General features: G+C 41.5%; 1 protein-coding gene across 1 annotated transcript; it reads right to left on the bottom strand.

Moving 5' to 3' along the window:
- Nucleotides 1-201: 201 nt before the first annotated feature.
- Nucleotides 202-19134, bottom strand: LOC137501281 (uncharacterized). Its single transcript, XM_068228224.1, has 3 exons — nt 18170-19134; nt 2307-2579; nt 202-1123 (listed from the first exon to the last, which is right to left on the bottom strand). Exons 1-3 carry the CDS (start codon nt 19132-19134, stop codon nt 202-204), a joined length of 2160 nt encoding a protein of 719 aa, XP_068084325.1.
- Nucleotides 19135-19429: the final 295 nt, after the last annotated feature.

Raw genomic sequence — 19429 nt, 5'->3', positions numbered from 1 at the left:
GACATTCGAATAAGAACGAGGTGGATAAAAGCGTGGCATGCAGTCTCCAAAGAATTAAATTTAAATGGTAAGTAACTTACATTCAGTAACATATTTATTAATTAGGTCCATGTACAGTAATTACATGTTTAATTATGTAAGAATAAACATTTCTTGCGCAACCAGAATTACTGATAATGTATAGTGCAGCTATATTTATATTTATTCTATAGCGTACTTATTCTGCCAAGAAAGGGCTACGTTTGGTTTCATAAAGTAAGAACATAAGTGATTTCTTAATTCAACAGCCTCAACTGTTGCTCTTCTGTTGCAGGGTTGCAATCTCTGCAACACACGCATCGTATTGTCAGTATTTTCATCCTTATCTGTTACACTCGGTTCACTAAAAACGCCGTCTTTTAGTCTAATGAAGTTATGCAGAACACAAATTGCTCGTATTATGTTGTCTATTTTATCAGGTTTGCAGGCTATAGCTGTACCGAGAACTCTAAATTTAGAAGCAAGCATTCCAAAACCACATTCTACACTCTTTCTAGCTCTGCTAAGCCTATAATTAAAAATCCGCCTTTCATTTGTAAGTTCTCTTCGCGGATAGGGTCTCATGATATGCTTCTGTAATGGGAAAGCTTCATCACCAACGAAAAAATAAGGAAATGGTGAACAGTGATCATCATCTTTCGGTAGCCTCTTGGGATCAGGTATATTCAGTGTGCCCTGCTGAAGGTTTCTTCCTAAAGCTGAGTTTCGCAACACGCCACCATCACTGTTTCTGCCATAGTCACCAGCTTCTATAACAATGAAAAGTCCATCTGCATCAACCAAAGCTAATAGAACAATAGAAAAATAGCCCTTGTAGTTATAGAAGGATGAGCCACTGTTTCTCGGACACTGGATACGAACGTGTTTCCCGTCTATGGCACAAATGCAGTTAGGCATATTCCACAGTTCCAAATATCTTTCGGAAATATTCTCCCATAACTCCTTTGAGGGTGCAGGCATAAACTCAGGTTGAAGTGTTGTCCATACTGCCGAACACACTTCATCCACAATTTTGCCGATTGTTGTTTCTCCTCTTTTAAACTGAAAGCTCAAGCATCTGAAGCTGTTGCCAGTAGCTAAGTACCTGGAAATAAAGGACCATGAATACTATTACTGCTAAATTAAATTTTAAAAAGCTTGTAAAAAATTATTTTAGCCAAATTAAACTATTGACAATTGCACTCATATACACACATTCTATAAATTTAATATCATTGAACTGCACTGTTTTTGTTATAAAATGTTTGTTGTGAATTTATTTTTTATGTGTTAATAAGCATTCATTGGTATAGCTATTGTATGTATAGTCCTACTATAGGGCTCTGGCCTCAAGGACATCCTTTATATGAAATAAAATAAATAATAATAATAATAATAATAATAATATAATAATAATAATAATAATAAGTGTATTTTCTCATTGCAGTGGCCACCTGTAAAGACAAATGGAGAAACTGTAGGAACTGTTGGTCCAGATACTTAAGGCAAGCTCCTACCAGTGGTTCAGCAGCAGTAACCAAAAAGCCGCAGACTACTTGGCATTTTTGACACCAATTACGAAATCAAGAAGACAAGTGGGAAACGTAGAAAATCCGTATGAAGAGGAGCAATCTGCTACAGAGGAACAACCATCATCAGTGGCCATGACAAAAGAAAACGACGAGGAGAATAGTGCTCAAGAAATTATGCAGCCGCTACCTCGAACACGTAGAAGAGATACAAAAAGAAGCGCCATTAAAATGGATATTGACGAAGTTTTCTCTTCATATATTCAGATGAAAACAAAACGTACGGCTGAAGCGGAGTGTAATAACCCAGATGAGTTGTTTTTCAAAAGCCTGTTACCAGATGTGGCTAAATTATCACCTGCAGCTAAAAGCTCATTTAAGTTGTTTGTGCAGCAAAAATTAAATGACATGCTGTACGGATCAGCCAGGAATGTTCAGTGTAGTGATACTCATTCCCATCCATCAACTTCCGTATTGCATTACGGTGGTCAGACGGGCTCCTCATATACTATCTCACCATTCTCGTATGCAGAGAATTTACCAGAAGAAAACGAGGAAGAACGTGATCACTCATACTGATAAGACGTAGTTACAAAGACAGCACTGTATGGTATGAAGTTATAAGTGAAAAAACCAAAACATTGCACACATATTATTTATATACTTTGTCAATATGAACAATTTCGCAGCTGTGTTCATCATCTAATAAATAATTTAATTATTTTAACAACAAATTATTATTCTAAGCTTTGAACTTACCTTAGTGTTATAAGTAGCTTTTCATCAGGACTTATAGCCTTCCTGTAGTTTGTGTCTTGTTTTCTTAATAATGGAGAAATTTTCTGAAGAAGTTCTGTGTAGCTTTCGGGGTACATTCGGTAGTATGACTGGAATTTTACCGGATCTTTTAGTAAATCATGCGCTAAGGTATAAGCACCATGTTGAGCACACGACATATTAAAATCATGAATCCATTTTCTTTTCCTCTTGTTACGCAATTTCAACCACATGTACAGCAAAACATCATCTTCACTCGGGAGGCCATGTTAACAGCTGATAATGCGTAGCGTATTGATGCAGACACATGCTTCTTCGGTGTGCGGCTACAAGTCTGCATCACGAGTGCGACAAACAAGCGAGTCGTTTTTCATGTTGCGTTGCAGATGTTGACGCGTCCGGTGTGCGGCCTCACTAAAGCTTCGACACTGTCATTGTTATCCATGATCAACATAGCCGGGAATTCCAACACATAGATAGGCCTAAGATGAATTCTCGATTATAGCTTATATTTTGTACGGTACACGACTGAGTGGCTTTTCATGAATCAAAGAATACTGCCTTATTTTTTTAGTGAAATATACGAGGGCACATCAAAAAGTAAGTTACACTTTCAAGTTATGGCCATTTATGGAACCACTTACACATAGGCAACACGGCTATGGCAATATGAATGAAAGTTCACTTTTCCAGACAGTTCCCAAGGCTGCGTTCACAAAATACGACTCCGAGTAGAGTTGGAGTAGAGTAGAGTATCGCGGAGTAATCACAAAGGTTAACTCTGAGTAACGCTATTTCGTGAACGCTTGGAGTGAATACAGAGTAACAAAATATGGCTAATCAATTAAGAAAGGTTATTTGTTTTACCATAACCTCATTTGGGAGGAATTTAATTTCTAACTTCCAAGTGAGTTTCTTCATAGCAGCGTGCTATATGAGCTGTTACTACAGTACTTTCCTCACCAAGTTGTGCCTTAAAACAGTATCCGTTATTCTTTATCTCGTAGGAACAATCTGATTACATTGATGATGAATACCAATACATCGGCTCCGTATTGGTGCACAACAAGCCATGTAGATTATGTTGTATATACTATTATTTTGTTAACAACTACGACGAAACTGAATTTATCGAGCTCGATAGCTGCAGTCGCTTAAGTGCGGCCAGTATCTAGTATTCGGGAGATAGTAGGTTCGAACCCCACTGTCGGCAGCCCTGAAAATGGTTTCCCATTTTCAGACCATTTGCCTGGTGTAAAATGGAAAACCACGGAAAACCCTCTTCAGGACTGCCGCGGATAACAGCTAGTGAGGAATATGTTGGCACCACAGAACTCCTGTCGCTGTAGACGAAGCGTCGCTGAAAGCGATGTCGCTATGACAAATTTTTAGTGGATTCGAAATAATCTACGCGTTCCAGTCTTGTGTTCCCGACCTGACATTTAATCCCCTTCGGATTCATCCTGACTGATATTTATTTGGTCTCAGAAATCATACTCGTCCGCCTCTGTGGTGTAGGGGTTAGTGTGATTAACTGCCACCCCCGGAGGCCCGGGTTCGATTCCTGGCTATGCCACGAAATTTGAAAAGTGGTACGAGGGTTGGAATGGGGTCCACTCAACCTCGGGAGGTCAACAGAGTAGAGGTGGATTCGATTTCCACCTTAGCCATCCTGGAAGTGGTTTTCCGTGGTTTCCCTATTCTCCTCCAGGCAAATGTCGGGATGGTACCTAACTAAAAGCCACGGCCTCTTCCTTCCCTCTCCCTTGTCTATCCATTCCAATCTTCCCATCCCCCGCAAGGCCCCTGATCAGTATAGCAGGTGAGGCTGCCTGGGCAAGGTACTGGTCATCCTCCCCAGTTGTATGGCCCGACCCAGAGTCTGAAGCTCCAGGACACTGCCCTTGAGGCGGTAGAGGTGGGATCCCTCGCTGTGTCCGCGGGAAAAGCCGACCCTGGAGGGTAAACAGACCAAGAAGAAGAAGAGAAGAAGAAAATCATACTCACTTCACCAGTTTTAAGGCGCAGTATTATATTGCAGTCGTTCAGCAGAGTCTTGTCACAAACGAGCTCGCTGCATTATCCTCACAGCACCTTCTTCCTCTTTGCTGTCCATATAAAATAACAAGGTAATAACTGTTTAGGAATATCAAAAGTAAAAGCCCGACTCCTTGAGTGTACAGTCAACATTGAGGCCTTCGGTTTACAGGGTCCCGGGTTCGATTCTCGGTCGAGTCGGAGATTTTAATCGCGTGGGATTAATTCTTCTGGCTTTCCTGGGATATCTCGGCACTAAAAGCCATACGACATTTCATTTCAATTCTTCTGGTTTGGAAACTGGTTGTTTGAGTTTGTCTTACTACTATCCCCTTCATATTTAAACAACACACTACACACAGAAAAAACACAATAGTGACTACATCCCTCCACATAGGGTTGGCATCCGGTCGTTAAACAGGGCCAAATCCACATGTGGAACGCAGTTCGCACCCGCAATCCCACAATCTGTGGGAAGGGCAGTAAAAGTAGAATACCCATCAAGTGGCTGCGTAGCTGGCAGCTTGCATTCGGGTGAGCCCTGCAGATGGTTTCCCATTTTCACACCAGGAAAATGCTGGGGCTGTACCTTAATTAAGGCTACGGTCGCTTCCTTTCCATTCCTAGCCCACTTGTAGCAATTTGTAAACAAAAGGGAAAAAAGAAGAATATTTAAAGAGAAAACTCATGTTTGTTGGTCCAACCCTTGTCCCGTTTCTCTACGGGATTGGGTATGAGGTGAGATGAATCTGTCGTGGCGGTTAGGGTCACGCAGCTGTGAGCTTGCATCCGGGAGATAGTGGGTTCGAGCCCCACTGTCGGCAGCCCTGAAGATGGTTTTCCATGGTTTCACACCAGGCGAATGCTGGGGCTGTAGTTAAGGCCACGGCCATTTCCTCCCTACTCCTAGGCCGTCACTACCCCCATCGTCGCCATAAGACCTACTGTATCTGTGTCAGTGAGATGTAAAGCAAATTGTAAAAAAAATGACCGAATGCCCTTCCTGACGTCAACCTCATCAGAGGAGTGAAAGAGGTGAAATGAATGACGTGATATATGACAGCAGGAAGGGAGAGGGTGAAATCCTACTCCTGTCGAATAGCACCAAGGGGTCTGCTCAAGGCTTAACGTCGCCATCCGACGGACGAATCACCATCAATAGCGTCATATGCCCTCACTCCCATAGGAACACTGCAGAGAGATTGGAATTGAATCCAGGCTTTTAGCACGCAATCTAGTGATTAGAAATTGTATACCACCACCTCCCCTACCCTGCCGGCCAACATCAGTCCCCGAGCCAAGGGAATTAACGATTTAAGGTTAAAATCTACCACTGTACCGGGAATCAGAGACCAGCATGCTAACCATTTAGCCATAGAGCCGGACGTCGCATAGTTGAAAGATCCAATTGCAGTGCTGAACATTTTTTCGACCAACGGGACTCGAACCAGCTAACCACGGTGTCAGACCGTTTCGACTTCAACGCCTTAACGATCATGGCCACCAGGCAGGCTAGATTCCACTCTAGGAATAATGGGTTTAATAGTCAGTTATCAGGACATATCACTTCCATCGCATAGTTAATAATAATTTCGTGTGGCTATTTCTAGCTGGGTGCAGCCTCCGATGAGGGTGGGCGGCATCTGCGTGTTATTGTGGTGGAGGATAGTGTTATGTGTGGTGTGTGAGTTGGAGGGATGTTGGGGTCAGCACAAACACCAGTCCCCGAGCCAAGGGAATTAACGATTTAAGGTTAAAATCTACGACCGAACCGGGAATCAGAGACCAGCACGCTAACCATTTAGCCATAGAGCCGGACGTCGCATAGTTGAAAGATCCAATTACAGTTCGTGGAAAATCTCCCGACTTTCTGACGGACTTTGATTAGATTAGACTGCGGTTCCTTCTGGTGATCAGTCGGAAACAGCTATTTAGTTGAGTGCCCAGGTGTGGATGCATTAAAATGAAGTACAAGGTGTATCAGTTCGTGGTCGAGTGGCGGCGCAGGATGTGGGGAGGTCGTAACAGGCGTCTCAATTACAGGCGATCCACTCGATTGTTCATCAATTGCTTGTTCTGGAGGACGACCTACACACAGCGGACATTACGGGAAAAACAAGCAGGAGAACTCGCTGACAAAGTGCCAGTTTTCGTCTACCGGCCAAATACAGAGAATATGCCTGCACACATTTTCAACCTCTGTATGCAGGCGTTGAATAATACTCATAGATATTTAAGCTGAAAGGGCTGCCTGACTAAGGTGGTAAAGTCGTGCTGCGTTCACTCGGAAGGACGTGGGTTATATTCCCCGTTAGGAAATCGAAACATTTAAGAAAGGAGATTTCCACTTACAGAGGTGCATATGGCCCTGAGGTTCACTCAGCCTACACCAAAAATGAGTAAAAAGGTGGCTGGGCGTAGAACTAACCACTCATCCACACCAAGAACCGAGGTTACGGATAGTGGAAGCCTTTACCTTCCACCCCTCCCATAGCCTTCATGGTCCGTACGGCGATGACTGGCTGACTGATTTAAGCTGTACCTACCTCGCTAATTACATATAAACACTACTCAGGGCAAAAATAAAAATTATACCTACATCGTTTATATAGAATGTTATGCCTTTCAGCGTTCAGTCTGCATGTTTCTGTGCATTTACTAAACGCCTCTACAATAGTCTTTATGTGACTGGCTCCAGTAGCACCGATTGGGAATTAGAAGTGGGGTGGGGTTGGGGGGCAAAAACATGTTCAGGCAACAAAATGTATCCGGGTTTGTTGGATATAGCAGAGGGGGTGGGAGGGCGGAAGCGGAGAACATACATAAAAACTGAAAAACAGAGGCTACAAAATGATACATTTTTAATGCTTTCTGAGAGAATTTCGACAGAGAGGTAAAGGTTGACAGTTTAAAGTGCGATAATAATAGTTGTTCTTCTTCTTTTGCTCGATAGCCGCAGTCGTTTAAGTGCGGCCGGTATCCAGTATTCGGGAGATAGTAGGTTCGAATCCCACTGTCGGCAGCCCTGAAAATGGTTTTCCGTGGTTTCCCATTTTCACACCAGGCAAATGCTGGGGCTGTACCTTAATTAAGGCCACGCCGCTTCCTTCCCACTCCTAGCCCTTCCCTGTCCCATCGTCGCTATAAGACCTATCTGTGTCGGTGCGACGTAAAGCAACTAGCAAAAAAAAAAAAAATATCTTCTTCTTTTTTGAGATATTGATTCAATGCTATACAATAAGACTTTCGCCAAAGGAACAGTAATTATACATGTTTTACAATTAAATAGAAGTACGGCGTGATTATACAATTAAAACCATTTGGTATTTGACTACACACTAAGAAACTAACAGGCACTAAAGAGACTGCCAGACTGACGACTGCGCGCGACAAATGGGTGAATCATATCTCTGCTGTAGCGCTACTCCTGCTATCCTTCCTCACAGCACATGCAAAGTGTGCACTACTTGCTGTAGCGCTACCGCTGCTACCCTTCCTCACAGCACATGCAGAGTGTGCACTACTTGCTGTAGCGCTACCCCTGCTTCCCTTCCTCACAGCACATGCAGAGTGTGCACTACTTGCTGTAGCGCTACCGCTGCTACCCTTCCTCACAGCACATGCAGAGTGTGCACTACTTGCTGTAGCGCTACCCCTGCTACCCTTCCTCACAGCACATGCAAAGTGTGCACTACTTGCTGTAGCGCTACCGCTGATACCCTACCTCACAGCACATGCAAAGTGTGCACCACCTGCTGTAGCGCTACCGCTGATATCCTTCCTCACAGCACATGCAAAGTGTGCACTACTTGCTGTAGCGCTACCGCTGCTTCCCTTCCTCACAGCACATGCAGAGTGTGCACTACTTGTTGTAGCGCTACCCCTGCTACCCTTCCTCACAGCACATGCAAAGTGTGCACTACTTGCTGTAGCGCTACCGCTGCTTCCCTTCCTCACAGCACATGCAGAGTGTGCACTACTTGCTGTAGCGCTACCCCTGCTATCCTTCCTCACAGCACATGCAGAGTGTGCACTACTTGCTGTAGCGCTACCCCTGCTATCCTTCCTCACAGCACATGCAGAGTGTGCACTACTTGCTGTAGCGCTACCCCTGCTATCCTTCCTCACAACACATGCAGAGTGTGCACTACTTGCTGTAGCGCTACCCCTGCTACCCTTCCTCACAGCACATGCAAAGTGTGCACTACTTGCTGTAGCGCTACCGCTGCTACCCTTCCTCACAGCACATGCAGAGTGTGCACTACTTGTTGTAGCGCTACCCCTGCTACCCTTCCTCACAGCACATGCAGAGTGTGCACTACTTGCTGTAGCGCTACCCCTGCTACCCTTCCTCACAGCACATGCAAAGTGTGCACTACTTGTTGTACCCCTGCTACCCTTCCTCACAGCGCATGCAAAGTGTGCACTACTTGTTGTACCCCTGCTACCCTTCCTCACAGCACATGCAAAGTGTGCACTACTTGTTGTACCCCTGCTACCCTTCCTCACAGCACATGCAAAGTGTGCACTACTTGCTGTAGCGCTACCGCTGATACCCTTCCTCACAGCACGTGCAAAGTGAGCACTACTTGTTGTACCCCTGCTACCCTTCCTCACAGCACATGCAAAGTGTGCACTACTTGTTGTACCCCTGCTACCCTTCCTCACAGCACATGCAAAGTGTCCATTACTTGCTGTAGCGCTACTCTGCTACCCTTCCTCACAGCACATGCAAAGTGTCCATTACTTGCTGTAGCGCTACTCTGCTACCCTTCCTCACAGCACATGCAAAGTGTATGGCGCTATAGAAATCGGTTAGACGCGATGAACTTCATTTTGTGCATATTTACGCTAATAATTTTGTTAGTAATGAAAGAAAATAAAAGAAAGAATTAGCAGATAAGACAACAGGGCTTGTGCAAAAAGCTTTTTTAAATAGTTACTATAATTCTTAGTTTCCGGTGGCTAAAGTGGAATAAAAATATAATGTGCCCCCCCCCCCTCCTCGCCCCTCCCCCCTAATCACCGGTACTAACTAGCTCTGTGGTCTCGTTTAGTTCCATACCTCTTATCATTAACTCGTTAGAAACTGTGCCTAACCTTCGTCGTCTTGGTCTTCCTCCATTATTCTCCATTCGCTTCACATGCCCCCACCAACGAAGCAGGTTAATGCGTACAGCTTCATCATTGAGTTCATTTCCCATCCTCTTCCCAAGTACCCTCCTGCCATCGGTATGTACTAGCGATCATTCTCGCTACTCTCATGTCTGTTACTTCTAAGTTACGAATAAGATCTCCTGAGCCCACCCAGACCGGGCGAGTTGGCCGTGCGTGTAGAGGCGCGCGGCTGTGAGCTTGCATCCGGGAGATAGTAGGTTCGAATCCCACTATCGGCAGCCCTGAAGATGGTTTTCCGTGGTTTCCAATTTTCACACCAGGCAAATGCTGGGGCTGTACCTTAAGTAAGGCCACGGCCGCTTCTTTCCAACTCCTAGGCCTTTCCAATCCCATCGTCACCATAAGACCTATCTGTGTCGGTGCGACGTAAAGCCCCTAGCAAAAAAAAAAAAAAAAAAAAAAGAGTCCACCCAGCTTTCACTCCTGTAAAGCAAAGTTGGTCTGAAAACAGACCGATGTGAATATAGTTTCGTCCGAGAGCTGAGTTCTTTCTTACAAAATAATGTTGTTTGCAACTACGAGCTCCCTGGATTAGCTTTACTGCACCTTCGTTCGATCTCACATACTATACTACCAGCTCGAGAAAATACACATCCTAAATACTTGAACTTACCTGTTACAGCTTTGTATTCCAAACCAGACATTCAATTCTCTTAGGTGTTTTCTCTGCTGACATCACTTTAGTCATGGAACGGCTAATTTTCATATCTATTTTCAAGTTCCAAGACTGCAATCTTTCAGTACTATCCGCCAGCCGGGTTGAGTGGTTCAGACGGTTAAAACCCACGTTGGCAGGTTCGATCCTGGTTCAGTCTGGTGGTATTTGAAAGTGCTCAAATACGGCAGTCGCATGCCGGCAGATTTACATTATTATTAACAATCTGCTATTAAGACCAACTCGTAGGCATAGCCCAAATTGCTTACTACATTTCCACCAAATTAAATTCCAAAATAAAATTAAAAATTAAAAATGGGAAAGTTAAAAAGTGGAAGTGCTTCAATCCTTCAAATGAGATATTACAGACTTAGGAATAAATATTTTATAAGTACGTTTTTCGTTACTCTATATAATTTAGCTCAAAGAAACAAAACGATCGTTGCAATTGAACAGGCTATCTATATACTGTTGATAGAAATTATGTCTAATAGTGTTCTATTTTACCTTCCTCCATCATTCTAATGAAAATGTCGCTAATTCAGCAACCTATCAGACATATTTTTCATGCTTGTCGGTGATTAAAAACGTATTGCAGGAACACGATCACCCAGGAGAGGCTTTTTGGCTATCAAAAGTAGTACTGATGTTGCCATTTCAAAAGTAACTAATGACTTTAATTCAAATCGAAAGAGAAGACTTCATTTTGTTCAAAGATGCGATGCGATCGGATTCTGTAACATAAAGAAAAGATTTTGGTCTTTGTCCATGCTGTCTGCTTGATTTTTTACTTTTCGTGATAAAAACAGTCCAAATAACAAATAAATTGAAATTAGGTCTACTCTTTAATTCTGCATGAACGTTTTTTATTTCACAGAGGTTTGGTTGTGAAATTAAAGTGATTAATATAGAATATTCAAGGAAAGAGAATATTATCAATAATTTTGTGGTCTCAAATTGCTCTCAAAAGGGAGGGGCCATGGATCCCCCGGTGAACACTGACGCCCCCCCCCCCATCTAAATGCTCAAATTACGCCCAAGAATAAAATTAATAGATCATTTGTGGTGACCAGTGCCAGATTATGGAATTCCCTGCGAGCTCAGGTCAGAGAAACTAGCCCTTTATGAAGATTTAGGGGGCTGTCACACAGGCTCGATCGAACGACTGCGATCAACCGACTAAGAAAACAAACCTACAGAGGGCAGTGGCACCAGTCACACAGTATCGATCGTCAGCGATCAACTACGAGCGATGAAGATCGACTGGTTTGTGAAAACAAACGTGTCCGTTTTTCAGTCGCAGTCGTTCGATGATGGCGGACGCAACATAGTCATCTGTTGATGAAATCGAAACATTAATTTGCTTAGTGTATGAAAAAAAAAAGTGGTGTATAATCCTAGACTCCCTGGATATAGTAATAGGGAGACCGTGAATTTTGTATGGCATTCTATAGCGTCGAGAATTGGGACAAAAACTGGTAAGTAATTATTAGATTGATTACGATTATCTTATGAATAGTGTTATCTTAGGTTATTTATTGATAAAATATATTATACGGAATAGATTGGTAAAAAAAAAAAGTTACACTAGGAGAAGTAGTAATTATCATTCTTGTAACTTAATTGAAGAAATGTTTGGAAAACATAAGCAGTGCTTTCCTAACCTCAATCTCGTACCTAATGAAATGAATACCACTGTTCGCTTTAATGACAAATAAGTGTAGGCCTATGCCATAAGTAGGCCTACTACATGTATATTTTCTTTGTCACAATATTCTGATTCATTGTTTCAGGAAAAAGTTGTACCAAAACATGGCAAATTCTGAGGGCTGGATATCAAACTTGGAGAGATAACATCCTCCCTCTCCTCCCAGGTTCTGCTGTACAGAAAACATAAAATGGGTCTAATTCAATGCCCTCAACTTTCTGGAACTCTTCATTGCTGGAAGAAGGTACAATTCAGTAATATTTATTTTTAAAAGTAGGCCTACACTACAGACCAGTGTTCTAGTTGTGAAAGAGTGAGGGGAAGATTCAGTCTGTAGGCCATAAGTTCCATCCATCTGTTCATCAATTTATCAGATATAACTGAAAGTAATATAATATAATCTAACCTAACAATCATCTTACTAAAATAATTATTGAAAGTAACAATTTCTTAAACAGAAGTCTTGTGTCCAGACTAAAATGTAGCTCCAATTTAGAAGAATTGCATTAATATGTTGTTCATTTTTTTCAGTTCTATAACAAACACATCTATGGAAGTGGCACCTGGTGTATGAGAGCCTTTTCACTAAGCTGAAATAGAGGAGGAGGAAGCAGAAATAATTTGTGTTGGAGGGGTCTAACTCCTACAGTTCAGAAATTACTGAAGGGACTTCAACTTCCAGTCCAGTGGCTTCTGCTTCTACAAACAGCTCTGCTAGCAGTTAAAAATAAAAGAAACAGAAATGTGACAGTGATGTGTTAAGTGAATATTTAGAAAAGATACTGAAAATTGAAAAGAAAATGTAGGTAATCATAATCAATGTTATTTTTAGTGTCTTCATGATGACATGGAAAAATGAGTGTACTAGGTTGAAGGGTTTTCAAAGTTAAAATTCAGGAACTGTTGTATACACTGTTAGACCAAGAAAGAATCTAATAAAAGTTATGTTCTTGAGAAATGTTCTACTTTTTAAATTGAATCAGTTTTTGTTATACTTATCTATCAATATTTATTGGAATCCTCAGTGAGTTATGTGTATTAACACCTGATGGGAAAGAACCTTAACTCCAATTTTTATTAATTATTAGCATTATTACAACATCTTAATTTGTATATTTTATGTGGTAGAACATGTATGGTTTACAAGGAAAGGAGTATTTTGAAATACATGTAGTAGGTCCTTTCTGTGTGTGTGTAGTAAGCAGTTGTACAGCACAGGTGGTCTGAAACCAGACTGGCGTATTGATAGTTCTGTCCAAGAGCTGACTTCCTTCTTACAGTACCGGTATACTGTTGATCGCAACTGCAAACTCATTGCACTAGGTTTGTACAGCCCAGGTGGTCTGAAACCAGACCAGTGTAAAGACATGAGTAGTTTTGTCCAGGAGCTGACTGCCTTCTTACAGAATACTGTTGATCACACCTGAAAGCTCATTGCATTGGGTTTACTGCATCTGTATTCAATGTTGCTTACTATACTGCCATCCTGGGAGAATACACATCCTAAATATCTATTTGAAATTATCTACCTGTTCCAGTTTTGTATTCTCAACCTGACATTCAGTTCTATTTTAGGTGCCTTCCCTACTGCCATCACTTTAGTCTTGAAACGACTAATTTTCATGTCATATTCATTGCATCCTTTTTGAAGTTGCAAGGTATTAGATTGCACAGTTTCAATAGACCAAGTCGTTCGTATAGGACAAAATTCTTACTACAGTTATACCTGACAGAATCCCTCCCTGCCACCTTATACCTTTGTAACTTGGGTAGCCTTTATCTCCTCATTCCAAGTACTCTCCTGCCATTGGTACCTGTCTGCACCAGCAATCACTACTTTCATGTCTGTTACCGTACTTATAATTTATTAATAACATATAGGCCTACAGAGGGCATCAAGGTAGACCAATTATTTTTTTTTTTGTGCTGTAGATCCATATAAACAATGAAAGACAATGAAAAATTCATTTGTAACTATTTTGACAGGTGTTTCTACCAAAGTCTTGTAGATTTTAATCTGCAACATAAAAAACTGTGTTTTGTGTGATGTGATATTAAGGGGATATGATGGCAGAACATGTACATATTAAAAAATATATATATTCATATGACAGTTACATGCTTGTAATAAAAGGTTGAGTAGATTAATTACCCTGTAAGTCAATCCAAGATCTTACAAGACCCATACACCCTACTCTGTCAAACATTAATTTATATAATCGGTATTTACAAACAGTTTTGACAGGCAATGTAAGATATAGCAAAATTAAATCATTTACCACCTGAGCAATAGACCTAAATAATATTTTACTGTAGATGGCAATAGTATTTAGTTGTTAGAGAGGCATACTCTTCACTTCTAAAAATAGAAGGCAAGGTGCTTGTTATTAGCACCTATTATTTTTTGCAGTGTTTGGTTCTCATTTTTGGTGAAATTGAAGGCAAAGTTTTCATTTTCCTTGAACTGATTCATAAGGAAAGTATTTCAGGATGGATAGATAGGCTTGGTAGTGTTCATATCAGTAAAGAAGTTACATATGAACAATACACAGAAAGGCAAAATCAACATTTAGGTAAGAAAGAGAGTCCTACCAGACCTTTGCGGAAGAAGTTGTTACTCTGTACCAAGGAGTTTACCAGTAACTTGGATGGAAGTGCAGGATTTATATTAATTGGTTTATTATTGCCAAGTGAGCAATTAGATCAGCTTGCCAGTGCAAAGTTTGGGGAGACGGTACTTTATGCTTAGTGATGAGGGTAATAAACAAGACCTTGTGTGTAAATTACATGTAGTTGTGACAAGTATCAGTCTATTACACTGCCAACTTACTTATTAGAACAATATTCCAGAAGCTTTTCCTATAGTTATTAAGCTAGTGTACAGAGCACTAGCCTCACCTAAACTCCTCAAGAAATGTACACATATGTAAATACACAGAACCCTAAAGAGAATTTACTTTGGAAGAGATATCCATAGACAACCTTTCTTCACAGCCATTTGGTAAAATTAGCTGCTTTTGAAGCTGCTGTAGTCTTCAATGATATAAATTAAGACAGGATTGTCATTCTTGCAAAGTTTGGATATGGATCTGGATTCTTTGCACAAAACACAGTAGGCCTACAGAAATTCAGCAACACGCTTGTCATGAAAGCAATATGATACTATTCTGAACATGGCATAATAACAAAGAAGAGGAGAGGCAACAAGAGATTTGCAGAGGATCATGAGTGAGAGAAACAGTGTAAGGAATTCCATTGCTTTTATCATTTTCAAAATATTCAGAACATATGTGCATTTTTCTTTCTTTTAAAATTATTTACAGGATTGTAATGAAACTTGACATACTATTTCTACATTAGGTAATGTAAATTTTGACTGGAAGCATTTCTTGATATGTCTATTATTTTGGTAGGTGGGATCTCACCAAGAGGTATGAAAAAAAAAAGCTGTTAACCTCCATCTAACAAACACCTCAAAATATAATTTTAAAAGACAGTAATTATGACCCAAGATCCAGCATCATTAAAACAAATAAGCATAAATGGTATTAGTCTTATATTTGAAGTACAATGAGGCTTTTGTTGGAATTTTCAACCTGTCAAGAATTCTGGCTGTAGTGATCTATGAATGGCATCACATATAATAGGAACAAATCCACTGATGTATTGTGAGCAATCCTAAATCTGTGTGAGTCACTAATGTCCAGAAACCTGTAGGCCTAAATAAATATATTTCCACTGTTGATTGTAGCACCTTCAAATTATGAATTCAAATTGATGTACATAACAGTTTTCAGTCCTTTTTATCAATACTTTATTAGAATCCTGTAGAATGCAAAGAAATGTACCTGCCACTAATCTTTTATTTGATATATTTTGCTACGGACATACAGTAGTTGTTTCGGAGGTGAACATCACTTCTGACTTTAAACCTAAAAATATTGTTGTGAATATTGAATTTAACGATAGTATCAGCCTTTCCTCAGAACTTACACTTTTCCTGTAATTTGTTTGCCTGATGTTTATTAGTGACTTCATTTCTTCCTCTAATTCCTTATACCGTAATTATTGATGGGCATTCGGTACTAGTTCCTGAATTTTTCTTCGTCATTCCACAACGAAGGCACACTTTGGTGGAATTCTCCATGGCTCTTTACCTTGTCCACTGCGATCGTCTGGTTCTTTCCTTTCTCCTAATATATTCGTAGATTAGAATCATATTTCCACCCGAATTATCGCTTTCACAACACATTCTTTTTCTCTCGTACGTCTGTAGCCTGTACGGTACTGGGCGGGTGTATCAGCTGTTTCCGTGCAGTCGATCCCTCTCGATCGATGAGCAGTGTGACAAGGTAAATGAGTTTAGTCGTTAGTACTCGATGCCAGTTGGTCGCTCTTGATCGTTCGATGCCCTGTGTGACAGCGGGCTTAAGGTCGCCTGCCGAGACTACCTGCTGAGGACAACAGACCGAATTGTTCAAGTATGAATGCATGTTTGCTTGAGGTTAGTTAGATAGTTTAGAGAGCATTTTAGTTATAAGACCTGTACCTCATTATATCTTAGAATCGAATCCTTTAGTTCATGAACTTCAATTTTTGATTATTGCAGTATTTAGATATGCTATTTTGTTTACACTTGCTCGTAAAGAATGTTCTTATTTTTCATATTATTTTACCCGTTTACCCTCCGGGATTGGTTTTTCCCTCGGACTCAGCGAGGGATCCCACAGTGTCCTGGAACGTCAGACTTCGGATCGGGGATACAACTGGGGACTAGGACCAGTACCTCGCCTAGGCTGGCTCACCTGCTATGCTGAACAGGGGACTTGTGGGAGATGGGAAGATTGGAAGGGATAGACAAGGAAGAGGGAAGGAAGCGGCCGTGGTTGTAAGTTAGGTACCATCCCGCAATTTGCCTGGGGAAGAAATGGGAAACCACGGATAACTACTTCCAGAATGGCTGAGTTGGGTATTGAACCCCTCTCTACTCAGTTGACATTCCGAAGCTGAATGGACGCCGTTCCACTCCTCATACCACGTTCCAAATTTTGTGGCAGAGCCGCGAATCGAACCCGCGCCTCCGTGGGTGGTAGCTAATCACGCTAACCACCACACCACAGAGGTGGGTAATTTAGTTTGTAATTTATTTAAATTCATTTTAATTTTACTAATTTATTTAGCTTTGTTTTATTTTAGATTTTAATCAAAATGTGGTTAAGTGTTAAGAGAGAGCCTCGAGCCATAACTTCGCACTGAGCAAGGCACTAAGAAATACATATTTGAACACCTTCAAATACCCCTGGACTGAGCCAGAATCGAACCACAGAAGGCCAGTGCTCTACCGTCTGAGCTACTCAGCCCGGCTGTTTAGAAATTCTTTCGATTTGAAAACGTTCGGGATTTTGTACCGCTCATCGGCCCATATACTATTCAGAAACTATGAACCTATTCTATGTCAAGAACGATTGTTAAAAATAAGACATTACAACTGAAAATTATGACAGCGTAGAAGAAAAAGTAATTAGATATTAAAAATCCAGATATTTAGATTCGAAAAAATGTCTGGGAAATAATTTAGAAAGAGGGACTGTACCGTCTAATTCAGGACATCTGGTCAACTTGTACATAAACGTAGGGTCTGTATATAACGGAAGAATCATTGAAATGACACGGAGTTGTTGTTCCTGGTCGCAGGTAGAGTGAAGAACGGACGAGTACAATATATCGTGTTGGTGACTGGACCCAAATTGAATCAGTCCACAGGGACTTACTATTTCAGACCGGCTGGCTGGGGACAAGTCGTAAAGAAGAGCACACCGTACTGCAGTGAGAAGAGAACTTGTTACAGCTCAGATAAGAATCGCTCTAATTATGGCGAGCAAAAACTTGTCCTCCTGTCCATTATATTCGTTTCGTCTCTCTTGTTCGTTGAGCATTGAGAATACACAAAAGAGACTCGAATAAATCTGCAGTATTAAGCCAAACTTGGAATAATGACTCATTTTGAGACTGTTTATCAAACTTTTACACTCGCAGAGAAAAAAAAAAAATGTATCACTTTAACTATAGTAAAACCTCAGTAAGAAGCTGTCCAAGGGACCGCATCAATACCGCGTTTTAAGCGAGAATGCGTTATAAGAGGGAAGAAACTAAATAATTCCATAATTCTCGTTGTAAAGGAGACTATAGAGTAACGTATCTTTTATTGAGATACAGCAGTTAAATAAAATACAGTACACCATATCATACATGTAGATACAGTATTACATCCTACCGACATCGCGGCTGCGGTCATTGAACCATGATTTCTTAAAAATATCGTTCTTAACATAGATCATGGTTTCCCCAACTTTTTGTCTCTGAGGCCCCCTGAGCATGTCCAAGGCGTACAACTTTTTCTCTCTGAGGCCCCCTGAGCATGTCCAAGGCACAACTTTTTGTCTCTGAGGCCCTTGAGCATGTCTAAGGCACAACTTTTTGTCTCTGAGGCTCCTGAGCATGTCCAAGGCACAACGTTTTATCTCTGAGGCCGTCTGAGCATGCCCAAGGCACAACTTTTGTCTCTGAGGCCCCCTGAGCATGTCCAAGGCACAACTAATTTCTCTCTGAGGTCCCCTGAGCATGTCCAAGGCACAACTTTTTCTCTCTAAGGCCCCCTGAGCATGTGCAAGGCACAACTTTTTGTCACTGAGGCCTCCTGAGCATGTCCAAGGCACAACTTTTTGTCTCTGAGGCCCTTGAGCATGTCTAAGGCACAACTTTTTGTCTCTGAGGCTCCTGAGCATGTCCAAGGCACAACGTTTTATCTCTGAGGCCGTCTGAGCATGCCCAAGGCACAACTTTTGTCTCTGAGGCCCCCTGAGCATGTCCAAGGCACAAATTTTTGTCTCTGAGGCCTCCTGAGCATGTCCAAGGCACAAATTTTTGTCTCTGAGGCCCCTGAGCATGTCCAAGGCACAACTTTTTCTCTCTGAGGCCCCCTGAGCATGTCCAAGGCACAACGTTTTCTCTCTGAGGCCCCCTGAGCATGTCCAAGGCACAACTTTTTCTCTCCGAAGCCCCCTGAGCATGTCCAAGGCACAACGTTTTCTCTCTGAGGCCCCCTGAGCATGTCCAAGGCACAACTTTTTCTCTCTGAGGCCCTCTGAGCATATCCAAGGCACAACTTTTTTCTCTGAGGCCTTCTGAGCATGTCTAAGGCACAACTTTTTTCTCTGAGGCCTTCTGAGCATGTCTAAGGCACAACTTTTGTCTCTGAGGCACCCTTAGCATGTCCAAGGCACAAATTTTTGTCTCTGAGGCCCTCTGAGCATGTCCAAGGCACAACTTTTTGTCTCTGAGGCCCCCTGAGCGTGTCCAAGGCACAGAACATAACACTGCTCTCAGTAAACAAAAACAGAATTCAATAAGACCTTGTTTGATTTTATTCGTATAATTTAGGTCTAATATTTACTTTTATTTGAAAGTTTAATTTGACGTATTTTATAAAAAGATACTTTATACATGTACAGAAATTATGAAACAGTG

This window comes from Anabrus simplex, chromosome 6 (assembly GCF_040414725.1).
Source record: "Anabrus simplex isolate iqAnaSimp1 chromosome 6, ASM4041472v1, whole genome shotgun sequence".
Classification (NCBI taxonomy): domain Eukaryota; kingdom Metazoa; phylum Arthropoda; class Insecta; order Orthoptera; family Tettigoniidae; genus Anabrus; species Anabrus simplex.
This window is presented reverse-complemented; position numbering and strand designations above follow the sequence as displayed.